General features: G+C 49.8%; 1 protein-coding gene across 5 annotated transcripts in view; it reads right to left on the bottom strand.

Annotated features, from left to right (window-relative positions):
- The window catches only part of CLPB (caseinolytic mitochondrial matrix peptidase chaperone subunit B), a 163,153-nt gene extending 146,214 nt beyond the window's left edge, over positions 1-16,939 (bottom strand). For 3 of the 5 annotated variants that reach the window (XM_004708797.4, XM_004708798.4, XM_004708799.4), the window contains exons 1-2: positions 16,497-16,938; positions 12,591-12,642 (exon numbers count right to left, since the gene is read on the bottom strand). In XM_004708797.4, coding sequence (XP_004708854.2) covers positions 12,591-12,642; positions 16,497-16,899 — 455 coding nt within the window. In that variant the 5' untranslated portion in view covers positions 16,900-16,938. Of the gene's footprint in view, positions 1-12,590; positions 12,643-16,496 lie in introns of all 5 variants that reach the window. The other 2 variants (XM_045293127.1, XM_045293128.1) reach the window with 1 other exon arrangement.
- Positions 16,940-19,869: the final 2,930 nt, after the last annotated feature.

Raw genomic sequence — 19,869 nt, 5'->3', positions numbered from 1 at the left:
AGATTTACCTCAAGTAAATGGCTCATGTGGCTGTAGAAGCTGACAAATCCCAAGTCCATGGGTAGATGCTAAGACTGGAGGCTTCTCCTGACTCACAGCTGCAAGGGCTGATGAAGCCAAGCTGGCCAGGTTAGATGGTAGGTTGCTGAACTTGGAACTTGTTCCAAGACCCGAAAGTCAGATTCTGAGATTAAGAGCAAGATTCTAGAGCTGTGTCAGAATGTCCGTATATACTCTATGCAGGACACACCCAAGAAAACTTTCTTTCAACTGACTGGCTGCTCAGAGCAGATCTGACTCTAACTCAGTGGTTCTCAACTTTCCTACTGCCGTGACCCTTCGATACAGTCCTCATGTTGCCATGATCCCCCAACCATAAATTAATTTTCATTGCTACTTCATAACTGTAATTTTACTACTGTTATGATCAGGCTACCCCTGTGAAAGGGTCACCCAAAGGGGTCGCGACCCCCAGGTTGACAACCTGGATGATGACTATGCCAGAGCTACCAAACCACTTAGAATCACGGCCCAGCCAAAAAGACAGACGACCTTAACCACCACACCAAGTAATTGGAAAATACAGAACCAAAACTGTGTTTGCTCTGAAGCATTTCACAGCCAGGCCTGAGAGTGCTAACATTCCTTAGAGCCCATATGCCTGAAATATGCTGTTCCGGAAAGTGGGGCTAGGACCAGGTGAAAAGCTGGTCTCACCGCAGGTGGGGCTCTTGCCTGCATGCACCCCCGTTCTGAGGTGCCAGCCCCAAGTGAAGTCAGACAGCAGCAGGATAGTGTGGGTGCCCCTCTACACCCAGGCTCGCACATCCATTCTGTGGTATCTGCACAGCTGGGAGAGTCAAGGGGCGGGAGTGCAGCAGCTGGCCAGCTGGAGGGCGGGGTGCAGTGGGTGTGGTTGCAGTGTTCCAGCTTTGCCTGCCTGAGTCGCCTCTAATACCTGAGATGTACAGACCTGCACACTTCGTAGGCTGGAGCTAGGCGCCCTGGTGAGAGCTGATTCTGGGACAGAAAAAGGGATTTCTTCCTGTCTGGAGACCAAGTGGTCTGTCAGGGCAGGGAAGGAATCCTGCTGGGAGAGGAGCTGCTTTTGAAACCCGAGGGTGAGCTGGTGAGGTTCTGCTGCTGGGAACCAAAGCTCTGTGTCAACAGTACCAATGCCGCATTAACTCCAAGTGACAGAATAAAAACACCAAAACCATGAAATCAGAGACTTCATGGTAGAAAAAATTATGGGTATGGTGCATTTTTGGAAATAACCTGGAGAGGGTGCACAGCATGCAAAGACATATGATGTGTGCGCTCTAGCTGTGTTAACAGAGCCCTGTTGCAAATCAGGGGCTATGTGCACACTAAAACCCACTGAACTGTATTAACTTAAAAGGGTAAATTATAAGGTATGGGAACTATAGCTTGAATGAATGCTCTTTCAGTTAGGGTCTGCTTGTCCTCCAAGAGGTAGGGAGCATCGTGAGCCTAGAGTTGGCTACGTGTGAGGGTGGATGCTGCCCGACAGAGAAGGGAAGGAGGGGTCCTAAACCCTAGAGGGGAAAGGTTACAGACAAAAGTGCCTTACATCAGCGGTTCTCAACCTGTGGGTCACGACTCCTTTGGGGGTTGAACGACTCTTTTACAGGGGTTGCCTAAGACCATCGGAAAACACATATTTCCGATGGTCTTAGGAACCAAGACACCGCTCCACTGTCCTTAGGCAGGTCAGCCGACATGCAGATACACCCACATACGAGTACCCGGCATGAAGACTGTTACCCATGCTATACCATGCTCCAAGACAAAATTTCATTTCTTTGTGATTAGAAATAAATATTTCACAATATATAATTACATATTGTTTTTGTGATTAAGCACTGTGCTTTATGTTCAATTTGTAACAATGAAAATACATCCTGCATATCAGATATTTATATTATGATTCATAACAGTAGCAAAATTACAGTGATGAAGTAGCAATGAAAATAATTTTATGGTTGGGGGTCACCACAACATGAGGAACTGTATTAAAGGGTCGTGGCACTAGGAAGGTTGAGAACCACTGCCTTAGCTCCTGTCTGGCCCAGGCAGGAGCTGTGACTGAATCCCAGAGCTGCCAGCCTGGGAAGATCCTCCCTGCCTGGCTGGACTTTGAGGCCCTGGGAATTCCAGGGGCCTCCTCCGATTGTCTGTGCTTTGTATCCTGTCTCTGTTGCCTGTCCACCTGCAAAGGCTGATCGCATACACACACACTGCCTAGGAGGCCTGGGTGCTATCCCCCAAACAAAAGGGCATTGAGATGGAAGCTTCAGCTCAGCCTCGCAGAGATTCTTATGCAGCCTTCCTGGCCTCCCACCACACGAATGAATGATCCTGAAGCTCAGTCAGCTAGCTTAGCTGCTTCCCGGGGCTGTGTCCTCCTGCTGAGGAGCCAGAAGAGAATAAACAGGCTTTCAATCAACCAATCAATCAAGTAGCCTGGCCTTATCTGTACTGTGTGCCTTTTGGGGGTCCAGTCAGTCTGTGTGACTAGTTATGCTAAGCAAAGGCCTGAGGAGGCACCATGTACCTTACTTACTGTGGTGGGGTCGTAGCCCAGGTGAGGAGACATACTTGGAGTGATTGAAAGAAAAGACCAGGGAAGGAATAACTAAATGTGACGCCGCATGGCTCCGATTTTAAGACCTATGGGAATTCTGCTAAGATCAATGTGAGTCAGAACCAGCAGTCTATTGCACTGAGAAAAGCATGTATCTGGACTACTGGAGTCCTTCGTTTAAATCGCTGCATCTGCCAGAGCCTAGAGCTTTTTGAGCTAGACAATGGACATAATACAACCTGTTCTGAAATAAGGTGGCAAGGAAGGATAACATGTGGGCAAGTCAAAAGTACTTCTAAAAATAAAACCATAGAAACCTTTATTGCAGAAAAAATCTCACAATGTGAAGCTATTGTTTCTCAACACATGCTCCACCTAGGTCAATACGCGCCTGAAGGCGGTCTTTCCGCCTCTCTAACCCACCCCTGGAGAAGTCTGCGCACTTTGACACCCTGTCAAAATGGCAGTTTGGACATCCTTCCGAGACTCGCTGTTCTTGAGGAACAGAAAGAAGGCTGAGCGTGCAAGATCAGAGCTGCACAGTGGATGGGGTAAGCTTCCCGAATGAAATTCTCCCAGGACAGCCCCTGCTCCCCTCACAGAATGAGCAGATAGGTGCATTGCTGTGATGGAAGCAATTCCTCGGGCCGACGTTCCTGACCTCATCCTCACCAGTGCAGCTTTCATTTTCCTTAAAACTTCTTCACAATAAACCCTTCACGCTGGCCCTGGGTCCTCTGAGAAAATGTATTAGGATGAATCCTGTGGAATCCACAACAGTCACCACAACGGTCTGAGCTGACCTCTCGGCCCCCTTGAACCTTTCGTTTGAAGGTCCCAAACAAGACGGAGGCAGGTGTATTACTGAGCGAGCCTGTCTGCAGCCATTCACTGATTGCACAGATGCAGTTTTTTGCAGGAAAATCACACACATGTGAACTAGAACCCTAGTAGCAGTACTTGTTGATCTACCCTGGTCCCCACAAACATGAGCCTTCTGCCTCACACAGTGGCTATCTCATACCCAGCTGCTGTTATTGCTAGTCTGGGTGTGCGCACTGGGAGAGAAAGAAAGGGCTTGAGGTGGGTGATGAAGCATGACCAGGCCCTGGAGAGACAGCTGGACAGAGGTGGAAGCACCATGCCAGCCCAGGAATGAGGAAGGGGTAGGCTTCAAGTCTGACCAGGATGGGGTGTTCAAGGGAAAGAGGGCATGGCTTGCTGGGCTGGTGGGCGTGGGGAAGGGGCGGTCAGTGAGGAGCAGAGCTGAGAGGAAGGCAGCTAAGGGGTCTGGGTTTGACAGCTTATCCTCAAGAGAGGTGGACAGAATGATCCCCCCTTTAGTTACAAATGGTCCCCAGAGCACACGAGATGCGAAGAGAAAAACTCGGCCTCACGGCCTCCCTATCTGTAAACTAAAAAGCTGGGCCGCCTCTCAAGCAGGCGTTTTCATGAAATTCCTTGAGCTCTCCAAACTCCTGCTTCATCGTCTATGAAATGGGGACAGAGTACTTGGCAGAGGAGTTGTGAAGAGGAGTTCCCGATTAAAGCCTCACACAAAAAGACATTAATAAGCACCAGCTGTTACGAGTGACACGCTAGAAACAGAAAATCCTGAATATCTAGGTCAAATAAATGAGTACATGTGATAAAACTAAAACATAGTAGGGTGTAATGACAAACATTTACCTCTATCTTTTGTAAAACACTTTCAATATCCTGTAAGTATTGCTGATTATTTACATGAACTGCAACAAACAACTTAGCAGTGGTTTGCCACCTCCTAAACTCACAGTACTGGGGTGGGGTGGGGGGGTTGGACAAGTAAGTGCTTTAACGGAGAAGGGCACTCTACAGAATGTTCCTGGAAGGTGCCACACTGATGACACAGGGATGGGTAATTTTCCAGACAAAGGTTCATCTGCCTAGAACTCTCACAAGGTTCTGAGAGGGGGGTCACACAGGTATTGGGGTCACGCAGCTATCATCAAAGGTGTTTTATAATCCAGGGCACTGAGAGATTTCAGGGACTAGCCCAAGGACACACAGCCAACCAGTGGGGCCAACAAAGCCAGGGCTGGGCTCCTGTGCAGGCACAAATCGCTCTCTCCCCTGCTCCCCAAACCAACCCCACTTTGGGAGACTCTGTTCTCTGCTCGCTCAAGGGCTTGGATGACTGCCTTCCTTTGCCAGGCTTCTGGCTGGTTGCTTCTATGATTCACTAGCCCATGACGTGCAGGAAAAGCTGCCAACCCAACCTTCCCCAGGGTATAAGCAGATGTGGTCCATCACCAAGAACAAGCAAGTAGGGACGCGGCAGGTCACACACTTCAGAAAAGTGGACAAACCCTGGGCCACTCTGCAGAACTGCCGGATGTTTGTGTGCGTTCGGGATCCTTTCAGAGGGACTCCGCTTTCTCTGCAGAGCTCTACCATTGGGAATTGATTTTAAAGTTTAAAAGAAAAGCTCCATTAGAAAGATTTGGTTACTGGGCTCAGAAAGGGAGGCTCTTGTATCAGTCCTATTAAAGGTCATGTAGCCAGCTGGTGACTATTATCAGAAGTCAAACCCAGGTCTTCTAATTCTAAAAACCCTGACTATTTCTGTAACTATGCTACCTTCCAACATCCTAGCTAGCATTCACACACAAACCTGACCGTGATGTTAGAGCGCTCTCACTACGAACGTCAAAGGACTAAGGCCAAAGCCCTGTGAGGTCTTGCTCTGTGGTCTAGGATAAAGCTTCTGTTCCAATCTGCTGCAAGCGGCAAACACATTTACCCCTTTCCTGGTGAAGAGAGCTGGATGTTTTGGTTGCTCTGATGCCATCATTAATATCTTCCCATCCAGCCGAAATGATGCAACAATCGATTAACAGACAGCCTCTCGGAGGCCTCGAGACAGCCAAACGTATTTACCAGCCAGGGTTTTTGTTAATTAGATAAAATCCTCAGATCGATGTGCAAGACATTTACCTATGCTGTAGCTAAACACATTCTGGACACCTCAACCCTGGCCCCTGGACAGCAAGTGCCTTAAGCACCAAGCTGGGGCATCCAGGGACAAGATCCAAGCCAAGCCAGCAGCAAAGCTAGAATAAATGTGTTTGTCCCCGAACAAAAGCCAACCCTTCCTTCTTGCCTGAACTGTACGCCAAGTCATGGTTTTTCTAAAACCATTGAGAACCCCCACCTTAAGCTGGGATTTGGTCCCTTCTTTTCTTAAACTATCAAACCAGGACATCACAACAGTCTCTGAACTACTGAGATACTGTTTGATGGCAGCTGGGAAGAGACAGAAACCCACTCAGCTCCTTAGTGGGCATCACCACGTGACTACCCCACTAGCATGCTCAAAACTGAACTTAATCATCTTTCTCCCCCAGGCCAGTCCCCTTCCAGGATCCCCATCTTAGTGAATGGCAGTAGCCATCTACATAGCGAATCAAGCCAGACACCTGAAATTCATTCCTAACACCTTCGCCCAAATCAACTATACCCAATCCTACCCACTCAGCATGCACTGATCCTCTGTGTGGCAGGCTGGCACCAGACCAGGCAGTGCTTCCTTCCGTTGTTCACAGGGTCCCTGAGTCGAAACTGACTTGAATGCACCTAACAGTGTCCCAGGTACTGGGCGAGGCTCTCATACTGTTTTAACCACCACAACCCCCTAGCTTACTTCCTTAGTCCCAGCCACCAAACACCATCATCCTCTACTGCCTGCAATCCCAGTCCCTTCCCAGCCAGCCTCCCAGCACCCATCACGCTCTCCATCTGTTCTCCACTGAGAAACCACTGATCCTTTAGACAGATCTTGATCTGTCTAGCTCTTTGTCACACATACACATCCCTTCCTTAGAGTCCTCCAAGGGCTGCCCACTGCCCTTAGAATGAAATTTTAAAAGGCTAAAGGCTAACATGGCCTTGGTACCCAAGGTGGCAGTCCCAGTCTAACTCTCCCAACTTCACTTCAAGCCACTCGCCTACTCTCTCAGTTCCTTGGTTTCTCCACTTCTCTTGACCCAAGGCCTTCCACCTCTGCCTCCTTTACCTGGAACTTTCATCTGAGTTCAGGTTAAGCCCGTTTAGTCAGAGGCTTTCCCTTACTGACCTTTCCCAGTTTCCACCCCCCGCCCCACATTCAAGCCTGGGTTTCCCAAGGTCCTGTACTTCACTTTGTGAAAGCGGTTTGATTGAGATTGGATTCACACACCATATGCTTCACCCATTTGAAGGGTACAAGCCAACCGTTGTTAGTATAGAGTTGTGTAACCACAATTCATTTTAGAACATTTTGTTACCCCTCCAACAAAACCTACTAGCAGCCCCTCCTTACTAGCTCACCCCACTCCAGCCCTAGGCAACCACTAACTCACGCTGGCTCCACCGATCTGCCTGTTCTGTACATTTCATGTACATGCAATCCTACTGGATCTTCTGTGCATGGCTTCCTACGTTCATGCATGGTTCATCCCTGCTTTAGCATGCAGTATCAGTCCTTCCTTTTTCCAGCCTAATAATATCCCATTGCATGAATGTGCCATATTGTCCCAGTCGTCAGTCGATGAGCATTTGGGTTTTTCCTACTTTGGGGCTGGTAAGAGTACAACTACACCGATAAGCACTCATGTACAAGTCTGGGGGAAATGGTTTTTAGTTCCCTTGAGTGTATATACAGACCTCAGTCTGCTTCGACTCAATGGCAGTTGAGTTCCAATGGAGTGAAATTACTGAATCATACGTAACTCTATGATAACCTTAGGAGGCACTCTCAAACTGCTTTCTAGAGTGAATGAACCATTTTGCACTCCCATTAGTCGTGTACGGAGCCCTGGCGGTACTGTTGGGTGGCTAACTATAAGGCCAGTGGTTCAAACCGACCAGCCACTCCAAGGGTGAAAGATGAAGCTACCTGCTCCCATATGGGTTAATGGGCTTCGAAACCCTATATAAGATGGCTGAGTAGGGGTTTACTAGTAGTGTATGAGAGTTCTAATTTCTCTGTAGCTGTACCAACACTTGCCGTTAGGTCTTTGTGCTTCTCGTCATCCTAATGGATGGAAGTGGTATTTCACTGTAGGTTTGATTTGCATTTTCCTGATGACTAACGATGTTGAATAACTTTTCACATGCTTATTGGTCATTGGCTTATCTTTTTAGAGAAATATCTATTCCGAGTTCTCGCCTATTTCTTAATTGGGCTATTTATCTTTTTATTATTGAGTTATAAGAGATCTTTAGTGAGTCTAGATATCAGTCCCTTACCAGATATATGACCTGAAAACATTCTCCCCCTTTCTGTGGGCTGCCACTTTGCAGATGTTATTGTTTGTAGTTTACACATTTTTATCTTGAAGTCAGATATCTGTTTTCTTTTATTGCTGTGCTTTTGGTGTCCTATCCAAGAAGGCTTTGCCTAACAAGGTTCCAAAGGTCTATTCCTGCTTTAAGAGTTTGTAGGTTTAGCTCTTACATTGAGTCTACGGCCCATGTTGAGTTCACTTCGGTGTATGGTCTAAGGGCAGGGTGCAGTTAATTCTTTCGCATGTGGCCATGCCTATTTCCTGGCTCCATTTGTTGACAAGGCACCTGGGCTTCACTTTTGAGGCACACACAGTGGGAATAATGGAGAGAGCCGGAACGCTGGGGGCTGCTGTGCTTTTCTGGGGTGCTGCAGTGTCCTGCCATTGACACGGTGCAGTCTCACCCCTTCTCTATCATTGGAAAATACTTGTAGTTTCCTAACAGATATCTGCCTTACATAGGTTCTGGCTTTTGCAGGCCCTACTACAATTATAATTCACTCGTAATCCGGCCCCCAGTTCCAGTGTAAGTACCTAGAGGGCAGGGGCTCTACTTACCTTGCTCATGACTGTATCTACAGCATCGAGCACACCTCCTAATACTAGATGAATGCATTAATAATTGTATAAATAATGTTACCTCTACATACAGCTCTAGAGGCTATAGTTCTTATCATCTCCATGCCACTTAGGCTCATCCTTCCTCATCATGTTGCCTACCATCCCTCCCCATACCCAACTCAGGGAAGGTACAAGGGTACAGGCGGGGCAGACAGGTGACAAATGGGCAGTCAATTAAGGCCCTCTACAACCAGACCCCTATCTTCCTCTAGAAACTTTTGGTCTCAGATTGTGATCTGGCAATACCTAACAACAAGGTGTACAAATCCATCCTCCCCACCACACACACCAGGTGGTTCACTGCTGGGTGCCTCCATGCATGCTGTCCCCTTTGCCTGGAATGTCTTCTGCATCTCTTGGTTATATCCTTCTGGTGTTTTCAGACTTGGATCAGGTGCCCCCACCTCCAGGAAGCTTTCCTTTCTCTAGGATGGTCAGGGCTCTCTGGGCTCCAGCAGATGCTGTACTCTTCTGTCTCACAACACTAAACACACTATGTTGCCACAGTCAGTCTTAGATGACTCCTTTATCAAGGGCGACTCATGCCTGGACAGGTGTCCCCTGTGCCGTGTACAGGACCTGACATGCGGCCAACACTCTGCTGCTGAGCTGATTCTGATGCAGAGCAACTCCGCGGGACAGAAGTGCCCAGAGAATGTCCAAGGCCACAATCTGTACAGAGGCAGATTGGAGCAGCTGTTGAGTTTGAGCTACCACCTTTTTGATTAGCAGCTGAGCACTTAAACCACTGTGCCACCAGGGCTCAACATATGCTCAGCAAACGTCAGTAAAATCAACAATGAATCTTGAGAAAGAGCAGACGGACTGAAGCACGAGATTTAGCACGTCAAGTTTCCTTCATTAGCCTGTTTGAGCTGAAGGACAAGCAAGTTAAACTCACAGGAGGCCTGGTTCCCTGGTGGGAGAAAGGAAATGGGTAGGGGTGTTGTCTTTCACCCAAGTTCATCCTGAAGGGAATGTGATCTTCAATGGGACAACCTGAGGCCTCACTTCTCTCAGGCCTGATTGCTCCCCTCACAGCTCTGCAAAGCCAGCACAGATGTGCCTGCAGTCTGCCCTGTGCCCTGCGTTTCGGATGAACGGTTCCTGAGTTCAGAAGGCAGGCTCAGGTTTGGGCTATGCGAAAGATCCAGGCCACCTGTTCAAATGCTGGCAAGTAGAACAGAGGTCCCAGAATATGCAGAGCCAGAGCTGAGTGTTTTAAGTGCACGAGGTTTAAGTGCTTTTGCTCTGGAGGATGGGGAGAGATAAAAGGATGACCACAGGGGCAAGAGGAGGGTAGGACAGAAAGAGAAGGGGCCCCATCCTGACTCTGACAGAGCCCATGGGCAGATGGAAGTCAGACTAAGGAACACTTGCTGCAGGATTGCTGAAAATCCTTGTATTCTAGGGGAAGAATAAGGAGCAGTGGGAACCAGGTCTTGTCCCTACCATAGAGAGTCAAGCCAAGAAACTTCTTAATACAAAGAATAGAGGGTAGTAAGTGGAAACCCTGCCCTGTGCTGTTAGCCAGGCAGGCCCAGCACACAGGGTTAGCCAGGAAGCAGGTCAACTGTGCCCAGAGCAGCTGGTTTGATCATCTCATACTCTGTCCCTGAGATGGTGAGCATCTCAAACCTGACTGATTTTCCTGTTGAACTGACTGCTTTCAGCTTCTCTTCAAAAGAGTTCCTCTCCTGGTACAGCCTGACCCTTCTGAGATGACACTCAGACCCTCCCAGACCAGGAGACTGCATCGACGGGGAGGAGTTAAAGGTGGCTTCCTTCGTGAGCTGTGTCTGAAAGGCCGGCTGCATGTGAGCAGAGGGGAATTAGAGGGTGGTCTGGGGCGGGGGGGGTGCCCAGGCAGATCCAGGGTGTCCTTACAGAGTAGCACCAGTAGCACTTGCCCCCTGAGCAGAAGGGCACAAGTTGCCACTCATTCGCTAGAACACTCCCAAGGCAGTGGGGGGGGGGGGGGGGGTGTCACGGCTGAGACACACCATGCAGGAGCTTCGAGAGAGGGGGTGAGGGGCAAGAAGAGCACCAGGCAGTAGCATTCTCCAGGTGCTGCTCATTAACCCAGACGTCAAGTTTCAAACCTCACTGGGAACGAAGGGGCTCTGGCCTGTTGCCAGCAGGTCTGCTGGGCAGAGCTAAGGGTCAGGGCACACAGAGGAAGACATCATGAAGTAAGAGTAGCATGAGGTGCCTGTCAGTTACCTAGCGAGTAGAAAGGCTACTAAAATAGCCTCTTCACAGATCTGCCTTCTGTCCTTTCCCGTTCTGTCCATCCTTCACTCTTCTGAAACACTGCTTGAACAGTGTCACTTTCCTGTCCCAAACCTCCTCACCTCCCCACTATTCAGAGGACAGAAATGCAGCCCCATCCCCTGCTCTAGTCACAGTCACGCGGTCCCTGGGCCAGTGGCTGGCCAGCACCTCCTGCCTGCCTGTACTCCTTTACTCTGTATTTGGGGGGTGGGGGTGGTTTGCCATGCTAAAGGGCAGGATTGGCACCTCACATCTGACTCCCTCAGGAGGGTAAAGGGGGAGCCTGAGGCACCCTAGCCAAAGGAGATGGGACAAGACAAACAGCAGGCCAGAAGATTAGTCCGAAAGGTCCCTACAAACACGATCCACATGAACAAGAGTGTTTATTCAGGACAATTCTGTGTCTGTCTCTCTCTCAAACATAGTTTAATTGCTCTCTGTAGAGGTGGGCAGACATGTAGCAGCTAGTTGAAAAACAAATTTAAAAGAGCTACAAGAACCAGTGCTTGGGGACTGAACGGACGGGGTAAACAGCCTCCCCTGGGCAACGAAAAGGTAGGCTCACAGGACCGCTGCTCCACAGGTTGGCCCAGTGAAGGCAGCAGCCGGGCAGCCTCCAGCAGCTCCCAACAGAAGACCCCAGGCCCAGCCAGGACCTGCCTGGCACGGCACAGCCAGTTCTGTTGCACTGCAGCCGAGTGAAGCCGGCTCATCTGTGTCTGGGGGAGTGAAGGCGCCACACAGCCGCAGTTATGGATGGCTCTTATAACAGCAAGCTGACATCTGTGCTTGGTTTCTAAGATGCATCATCGCATGTTTATTAAACTATTCCTCCATCATATTTATTTGGCTACGAAAGAACTCCCAGCTCATACTTTCAAAAGTGGTTTATTAAAAACTAGGCCTTGAACATTAATACTCAAAAGCACCCTTGAGAATCAATAATAATGCTGCAGATAAAATGAAAGGGAATCAAAGCAGTAAGTCTTGGAGGGGCTGTGGCTGCCTTTCAATACCTTCCGTATGTTGAGCAGTGAGCAGGGAGGAGCACTGGCGCAGAGACTGCCCCCCAAACATCTGCCTTCCTTCCTTCCGACATGGGCATGGGGGTTGGGAGGGGAGGAGAGCTCAATGGGGGCCATCAGTTTCGTCCCGAATAAAACCCTCTGCCCCTAACCACCAGCCACACATGCAGGCCCTCTGGTGGCCTAGCTGAGCAGCCATGCTGTTAACGGGCTGAGCCTGAGTTTTGTCCTTCGCTGGCCAAAGAATAAGCCTCCAATCCAACCTATCAGAGGCCAGCAGGGAGGCTGAAGAGTCTGTCCCTAGGCAGGGCATCAGCATCTGCACCCCGGGCCCAGCAGGCGGGACTTTATAGCCCAAAGACTCTCTCACAAAAAGATCTCTTCTGGCTCCCTCCTAAATCCCCAGGCTGCTCCCTGGGAGGCTGCTCCCTTGTTCAGGAAGCAACCAGTGGCACATGGCAGAGTCCACTGAGAAATAAGGACAAACTGGAAGATGCACAGAAGAACCCACGGCTGGGGTGGGGGGTGGGGGAGGGCATCAAGCCACACCCCGTGAAGAATGAAACGGCGGGAAGGATGGAGGGACATTTGGGGTTAGAATAAAGGAGACACAGACACTAACTCCTCATGGGACCAGGAAGCCAAATACTTGGTGACTAGAGAGAAGTCACAGGGCACAGTCCCCAGGTCGGTTTGAGGAAGCGGCCCACCCCTCACCCTGGCTGTGAAGGGAGGAGGATGGGTTTTGACACTCACCTTCTGACTTCTTGGACATTGTTGGCTCGAGCAGCTTCCACCAGGGCGACATCTGGAGAGAGAGGGCACTGGTCAGATCCCTAGCCACAACCTACCATCAAGACTGCTCGGTGAGACAACAGAAGCAGAGGCACTTCACAAACACTGGCTTTAGCAAGGGACACGATGCCGAGGTACATGAAGAGAAGGCTTACCGCTCCCTCCTCACCTGGCTCCCACTGTTACCAGCTTGTCTGGCCACACCTTCCTACCTATAGAACCCAAATACAAGGTGATGCTGTGAAGACAAACATCTTGCCTCGGCTAAGTGTTCATCAGGTGGATTATCTGCCCTCTTCATAGACGCCCTGGTGGCGTAGTGGTTATACGCTAGACTGAGATCCGCAAAGTCTGCAGTTCGACACCACAGCTGCTCCGAGGGAGAGAGATGAGCCTTTCTACTGTCAGCAGTTAAGTCTCTGAAACTCGGAGAGTCAATTTAACCCTGTCCTACAGGGTCACCATGAGTCGGCACTGATGCTAGGGTAGTTCTGTAGGAACCCAGGGAAACAGTGGACTAGTCGGGAGCAAGAAGAGATCGCCTGCTCCTGTTGAGACAGACAGTCTCGGAAAGCCCATGGAATGGTTCCAGTCTGTCCTACAAGGTCTCCAGGAGTCGGAATGGAGTCAATGGAGGGGGATTTCTTCCAAAGTTAGACAGCTCTGTAGAAGTATAATACACTTTATGTCATTGTCATAATTAACGATCTCTCGACATTACCCTACTTCATCCCAATTCCCCATCTCGATTTTGCAGGTCACAAACCCAGGGGAAGGGGCAGGACGAGGTGCAGGCACGGCAGGAGCCCCTCGGAGTGAAGCCTCTGGACTAAAGTCAAGACGCCTGGCTTCAAGTCCTCTGCGTGTGACTGCCATAGTCCCTGTCCCTTTCAGCACCCGACTCCTCACTTCCTTGACCCCCCAGCCCCCCTGCCAGCCTCACGCAGCTGCCACAGAGATGAAATCACAAGTTGAAAAAAATTTGCAAACTCCCTGATGCCTAGGCCAGGCGGGGAGAGCCAGAGCAGTGGAGCCACAGGCAGGCCTAGCACAGGGGCAATGCCCAGCACTGGGCTGCTAACCGGAAGGTCGGTAGAAAAAGACAAGGTAGTCGGCTTCCGTGCAGATGCACAGCCTCGGAAACCTCGGAGAGCCACGGGGCCATTCGGAGTCAGAATCAACCAGCCTTGGGCTTGATTGGGTTTTTAAACCTGGCCCAGCCTGAGCTGCCTACAGCCTGTTAGCACCACCTTGTGGCACAAACAAAACAAAACAAATCCTGCCTGATGAGAAGAAAGCACCAACCAATTCAACAGCTGAGGCTCAATTTTTTTCCAACAGCCCAACAAGTGCTCGTGGAGTCCTGGTGTCACGCCTGGCCCCGAGGTTCATGTCGGGCACTGAACAAACTCATCTCCAGCCCTACCACAGGGAGCCTGCCAGGGCAGTGCAGTGCCACCCAGTGTAACAAGAGGTGGCGGAGGCGCAGCGCGGAAAAACAGGATCTAGAGGCAGGCCAACGCGGGCTCCAGGCCCAGCTCTGCTGCCTACCTCTCTGAGCTGGCCCTATAGTTCAGATGAGGAAACCGGCCCAGAGAGGAGAGGTGAGTCAGCCAGGTCAGTTCTGTGATCCAGAGCCAGGCCTTTGCTGATTGTCTTCCCCAATGGTTCTCCAAGAATACACCCAGGCCTGCTCCGCAGCCCCCAGGAAGGGGAACAACCCTCTCCGAGATCCCTGTTCTCGCCACATGGTCAGACTGTGTGAGGAATGAACTGAAAACCAGGGGGTCTGGCGGCTCAGGTCCCAGGGATGGAACTGGCTGGGGCCTTAATTTTGGTACATATTGATTTCCTTGCTGCGGTTCACACGACACTATCTCAGGGGCACAAAGTGTGATCTGGAATCCCTAGGAGCCTCTACAGAAAGATCATAGTATCCGGGTTCCATGGAAGTCATGGGCCCGGCCTCTAGGCTGTAGTTCTCACCCTGATGCACACTGGAATCACCTATGGTATTCGGAAAGCAGGCTGATGTTTAAGCCCTACACAGATCAACTACATCAGAAACTGGGTTGGGGGTGTTCAATGCTTTATAAGCTCTCCAAGTGATTCCAAACAAAGTTGAGTGCTCAAACCAAATAACAAGAAGTTAAAGACATCCTTCTCTTACAAAGTTAAGGCTCTCAGAATCATACCCTGTGCCATCATCTACCTGGCATGGATATAGTGTCTTTAGGATCAACCTTCCTGTGGTCTCAACTTCCCCTCATTCAAACACTGGCCTCGGGACATTGACTGGATCATGAAACCTTCCATGGTCTCTACTGCCTACAGGAGAAATCCCAAGCACTCCAACCATTCTGCCTGGCATCCAGGCCCCACTCCATCTGCTCTCACCTTATTCCAAAGGCCCCCCTCCTGTCCACCAACCAGGCTAGCCATACTGCTAGGCGCTGCACACACCGTGCTGGCCTGAGACCCTCCTTTGTGCAGGAAGGCTTTGCCTAAAATACAAATCCAACTCAAGGCACATTTGCTGAGTACCTCCTAAGTGCAATGTACTATGGTGAACGATGTGTTGGTATTGGAAAGGGAAGTGGTACCTACCTGAAAAAAGATGCATTTCCTGCTCTCAGTGGGTCCCCCTTTTCCATCTTTTCCTTATTTTTCAGGACTAAAGTGAAAATTCCCTATCCCTCAGAGGTCTCAATCTTCCAGGAAGGATTTCCTGGTCCTGCTAGTTCTCTGAACCCCCAACAACACATAATCCCATTCACCAGACCTCAAGCCCTGACTGCCTGCCTTCACCCATTGTGTCTTAAGTTAGAAGTTCCCACAGTACCTTGCCCAAATTGGACACACAGAAGGTAACCCATCTCCCCTGATCCCCACTCCCCGCCCAGAGGGGCAAATTATAGAATCATAGTCTATCTAAGTTGGAACACTTCAGAGCCTCTAGGTCACCATCCTCATCTTGCAGATGAGGAAACTGGGGGCCAGTGAGGAGGAGCAAGAATCCGGTCACAATGGGAATTCAGAGGCAGAACCCAAACAAGACCCCAGGTGTTCTGACTCCCAGGCCATTGCCCCTCCTGGCAGTTGGCCACAGCCTGCAGAATAAACAGATATAGGCCCAGCAGTCTCCACAGCATGGACTATATGTATGCCAGGCCTCGTCTTCCCCTATAAGGTACAACTGAGTGGCTCTTGTCCACTCTCCCAGGGCTGTCCCACGACGTGGCTGGAGCACTAACCTGGTTCAGCCAGTCCATGTGGTTGCATGGGTTTCTACGTTCTCCCACCGTGGCAGGATCTGGAGACCTGGCACAGCAAAGCCCTGGAGAGAGCTGAGCAGCACCTTTTCCCACTAAGCATACTGGGGGAGAAACCTTCACTTTGTGGAAACAGAAGCCAAAATGGCAGAGGGGTTGGGGGAGTCCGCCCAGAGTGGGCAGAGGCAAAGCTGGCACTGAAACCAAGTCTCTTAGGTCACACCCCACTTAAACGCGACTCTGCACCACCTGGTGGTTGCCCTTAAGGCATCCTGCGGTTCACCGGGCACCTCTTTAAACAGGAGTTGGATCAGGAGGCCTATTAACACACAAAGAGGTCATACTCTAATATTAGATGTTTCAGTTCAATGCCTCGCTGTAGGGGTGGGCAAAATCATGTTCAGAGGGGGAGCTGATCTCTGGGAGCCTCCACTGCAACGGCCTTTGCCCGGTGACCTGCCGCTATCTGGGTCTCTCCAGGACTGAGGCTTTCTGGGTACAATGTCTGTAAGCATCTCCCATCCTGCAAAGGTGCGAAGTCGGGACACTCCTCCCACCTCTACCTTTCTCCAGCCCAGGCAGTTCCCATAATCACCATTGTTGGATGGGTTCTTGCTGTAGCAATGAACCACCAGCGCCGTGGCCAGGGCCCACACGCCCAGTCCAGCTCTGTTGGGGACCCCGCTCCAGCCGTCTTGTCCAGGGAGTGTTTCTTCGGGGTTAGGAAGGCGTCCCCATGCGGTGGCCGCAAAGTACTGGGGGGCCACACGTCCTTCCCGGCGCCCCCCAGCGGCCGCCCCTCGTCCCGCGAGCAAGGCCGGCACTGTCCCGGGGCGCCCCCCGGCGGCTGCCCTCAGCCATGGCAGCTCCCCGGGGCCCCCGGTAGTTACGCTCCGGCCGGAGGCGCCTCCCTGGCTCCGGAGCGACGGAGACCGAAGCAGTCGGATGGAGAGCTGCGGCGCCAGCGCTGTCCTCCTCCATGCCAGGGACCCCAGCATCGTGACAGCTGCTGCTTTTACAAGCCCCTGGTGCCGGCCCCTGTGCTGGCCACGTCCAACATGGCTGCCGCAGCGCGTTCGAAGACGCCGCGAACGAGGTGAGTCGCGCACTGCCTCTCGGGAGTGGTAGTCCAGAACCTTAGAACGCTCCGTCGCTACGGAACAAAGAAACGACATTTCCCAGAAGACTGTGAAACTAATGTCACAATGACGGCCGACTTGTCGGATCCCGGGGCATCTTGGGAAGTGAAGTTCTGGTGGGAGTATGTGGGCGGGGCAGGAAGGGAACTACCTCGGAGGGGCGTGGCTATTGATTACTACTCGGCCAAGGGCGCCGCCTTGCGTTTAAATATTAGAATCTCAGAGCCACTTTTGGTTACAATACCCGTGACGTAGTTTCTGGCTAAAGCTGTAACATTTAGAAGGAACCTTTTGTGAAGTATAGACCTTTTTTTTTTGGTAAAGTATTTTTCAATTCTGCTTGATACAAGGCTTCAGAAAGGAAATGTGTAGGGAAAACGATGATTTTGAAGTAGGAATTTTTTTCCTTTTTTTCTCCCTACACAGATCTCCACTTCCAGGTGTTGATTCAAGAAACGAAGGTGTATGATCATAGCAACTTTATTAGAAACAACCCAAATGTCCAAGAATGAATGAGTGACTAAACAAAATGTGGTAGATCCTCACTTTAAAAAAAAAAAGTTGTCAAGTTGATTGCTACTCATGGCGAACCTGTGTGAGGGAGAACTCCACGGAGTCTCCTTGGATATAAGCTTTATGGAACCAGATCTCACTGTTGATTCTGATTCTTAGCAGCCACCTAGGCCTGGGTAGAACATACCCTGTGTAGAAAACCGCATCTTTCTCTGAGAACAGCTGGTGGATTTGAACTGCTGACCTGGAGGTTAGCAACCCTATGCATAACCACTACACCAGGAGGGCTCCTGGAGTCAGGTCACCCACACACACTTGGGTGCTGCTGGGGGGGCGGGGTTGTCAAATGGCCAACCTTGAGGTTAATAGTCAGGAACCAACTGCACAGCCCTGAAGGATATCGTACTAACCACACCAGACCCAATTCACGATGGATAGGGTTTCACAGAGCACATTTTTAACTGAGGGGACAGCCGCTTTCTCCCACAGTGGCTGGTGAGTGTGTTACCTCAAGGTTAGCGGCTCCACCCTTAACCGCAGTGCCTTCATGTGACTCAGCAAAGGAAAGACACAAACTAAGGAACCGCGGTGGCATACTGGACTGCTAACCCCAAGGCCAGCAGTTTGAACCCACCAGTCACTCTGTAGGATTAAAATGAGGCTTTACTGCTCCCTGAAGTATTTACAGCCTCAGAAACCCAAAAGGGCAGTTCTACTCTGTCCTATAGGATCTCTTTGAGTTGGAATCGGCTCCAAGGTAATGAGTTATTGATATATGCAAGTACCTGGAGGAATCTCAAAGTAATTTTGCTAAGTGAAAGAAGCTAAATCATTTTGTAAAAGATTGCACACTGTACGCAATTCTAGAAAACAAAACCAAATCGATGCTAGCGCAAAGCAGACCGGTGGCTTCCTTGAGATTGGAGATTAGGGAGCGATTGCAAAGAGGCACAAGAAAAGCTTTGGGGGTTGGTAGATGTATGCATTGTCTTGATTTTGGTGATTTAAAAAAAATCATTTTATTGGGGGCTCATACATCTCTTATCACAATCCATCCATCCATTGTGTCAAGCACATATGTACATTTGTTGCCATCATCATTTTCAAAACAATTTCTTTCTACTTGAGCCCTTGGTATCAGCTCCTCATTTTTCTCCCTCCCCCCCCCCTTCCTCGCAAACTCTTGATAATTTATTAAAAATTTTTTTTTCATGTCTTACACTGACCAAGTCTCCCTTCACCCACTTTTCTGTTGTCCATCTCCCGGGGAGGGAGTTATATGTAGATCATTGTGATCAGTTACTCCTTTCTCTCCCCACCTTCCCCTGCCCCTCCTGGTATTGGTACTGTGATTATTGGTCCTGAGGGATTTATCTGTCCTGGATTCTCTGTGAAGAAAGCTGATGGTGCCCCCCTATCAAAAGATATAGCGTCTTGGGTCTTAAAGACTTGAAGATAAGTAAGTGACCATCTAGCAGAGAAGCAACAAAGCCCACATGGAAGAAGAACACCAACCCATGTGATCATGAGCTGTTGACAGGATCAAGTATGAGGCATCAAAGACTTAGAAGAAAAAATCCTATCACTGTGAATGAGGGGGAATGTGGAGTAGAGACCCAAAGCCCATCTGTAGATATTTGGACATGCCCTTACAGAAGGGTCACAAGGAAGAGACAAGCCAATCAGGATGCAGTATAGCACTGATGAAACATACAACTTTCCTCTAGTTCTTTAATGCTTCCCACCCCAACCCCAACCCACTATCATGATCCCAACTCTACCTTACAAATCCAGCTAGACCAGAGGATGCACGGGTACAGATAAGAGCTGGAGACACAGAGAATCCAGGACAGAGAAACCCCTCAGGACCAATAATCACAGTACCAATACCAGGAGGGGAAGGGGAAGGTGGGGAGAGAAAGGAGGAACTGATCACAATGATCTACATATAACTTAAACATGTGCAATTGATTGCAAGTTACATATATCTCAATAACCCAAAAAGCACTGTCATCAAGTAAACTGTCACTCAATGACCCCATATCAGGTTTCTGAGGTGCTGTAAATCTTTGCAGGAACCAACAGTCTTGTCTTTCTCCCTCAGAGCAGCTGTTGGGTTTGAACTACTGGCCTTGTGATTAACAGTCCAATGTTTACCTGAAAGCATCACCAGAGCACTTTACATGTCTCTCAATAAAGTTATTTTAAAAACTATGATGAGCTGCCATTTACTTATCATATTGGTAGAGAGTTTTAAAACTACAAGTGACCACTGTGTGGTTAAATTGGCAAAGAAAAAGATACTCATGTATTGGT

This window comes from Echinops telfairi, unplaced genomic scaffold (assembly GCF_000313985.2).
Source record: "Echinops telfairi isolate 266 unplaced genomic scaffold, ASM31398v2 ScPeMD7_1713;HRSCAF=2227, whole genome shotgun sequence".
Taxonomy (NCBI): domain Eukaryota; kingdom Metazoa; phylum Chordata; class Mammalia; order Afrosoricida; family Tenrecidae; genus Echinops; species Echinops telfairi.
Note: the sequence above shows the minus strand (reverse complement) of the source record. Positions and strands in the feature narration are given on the sequence as shown.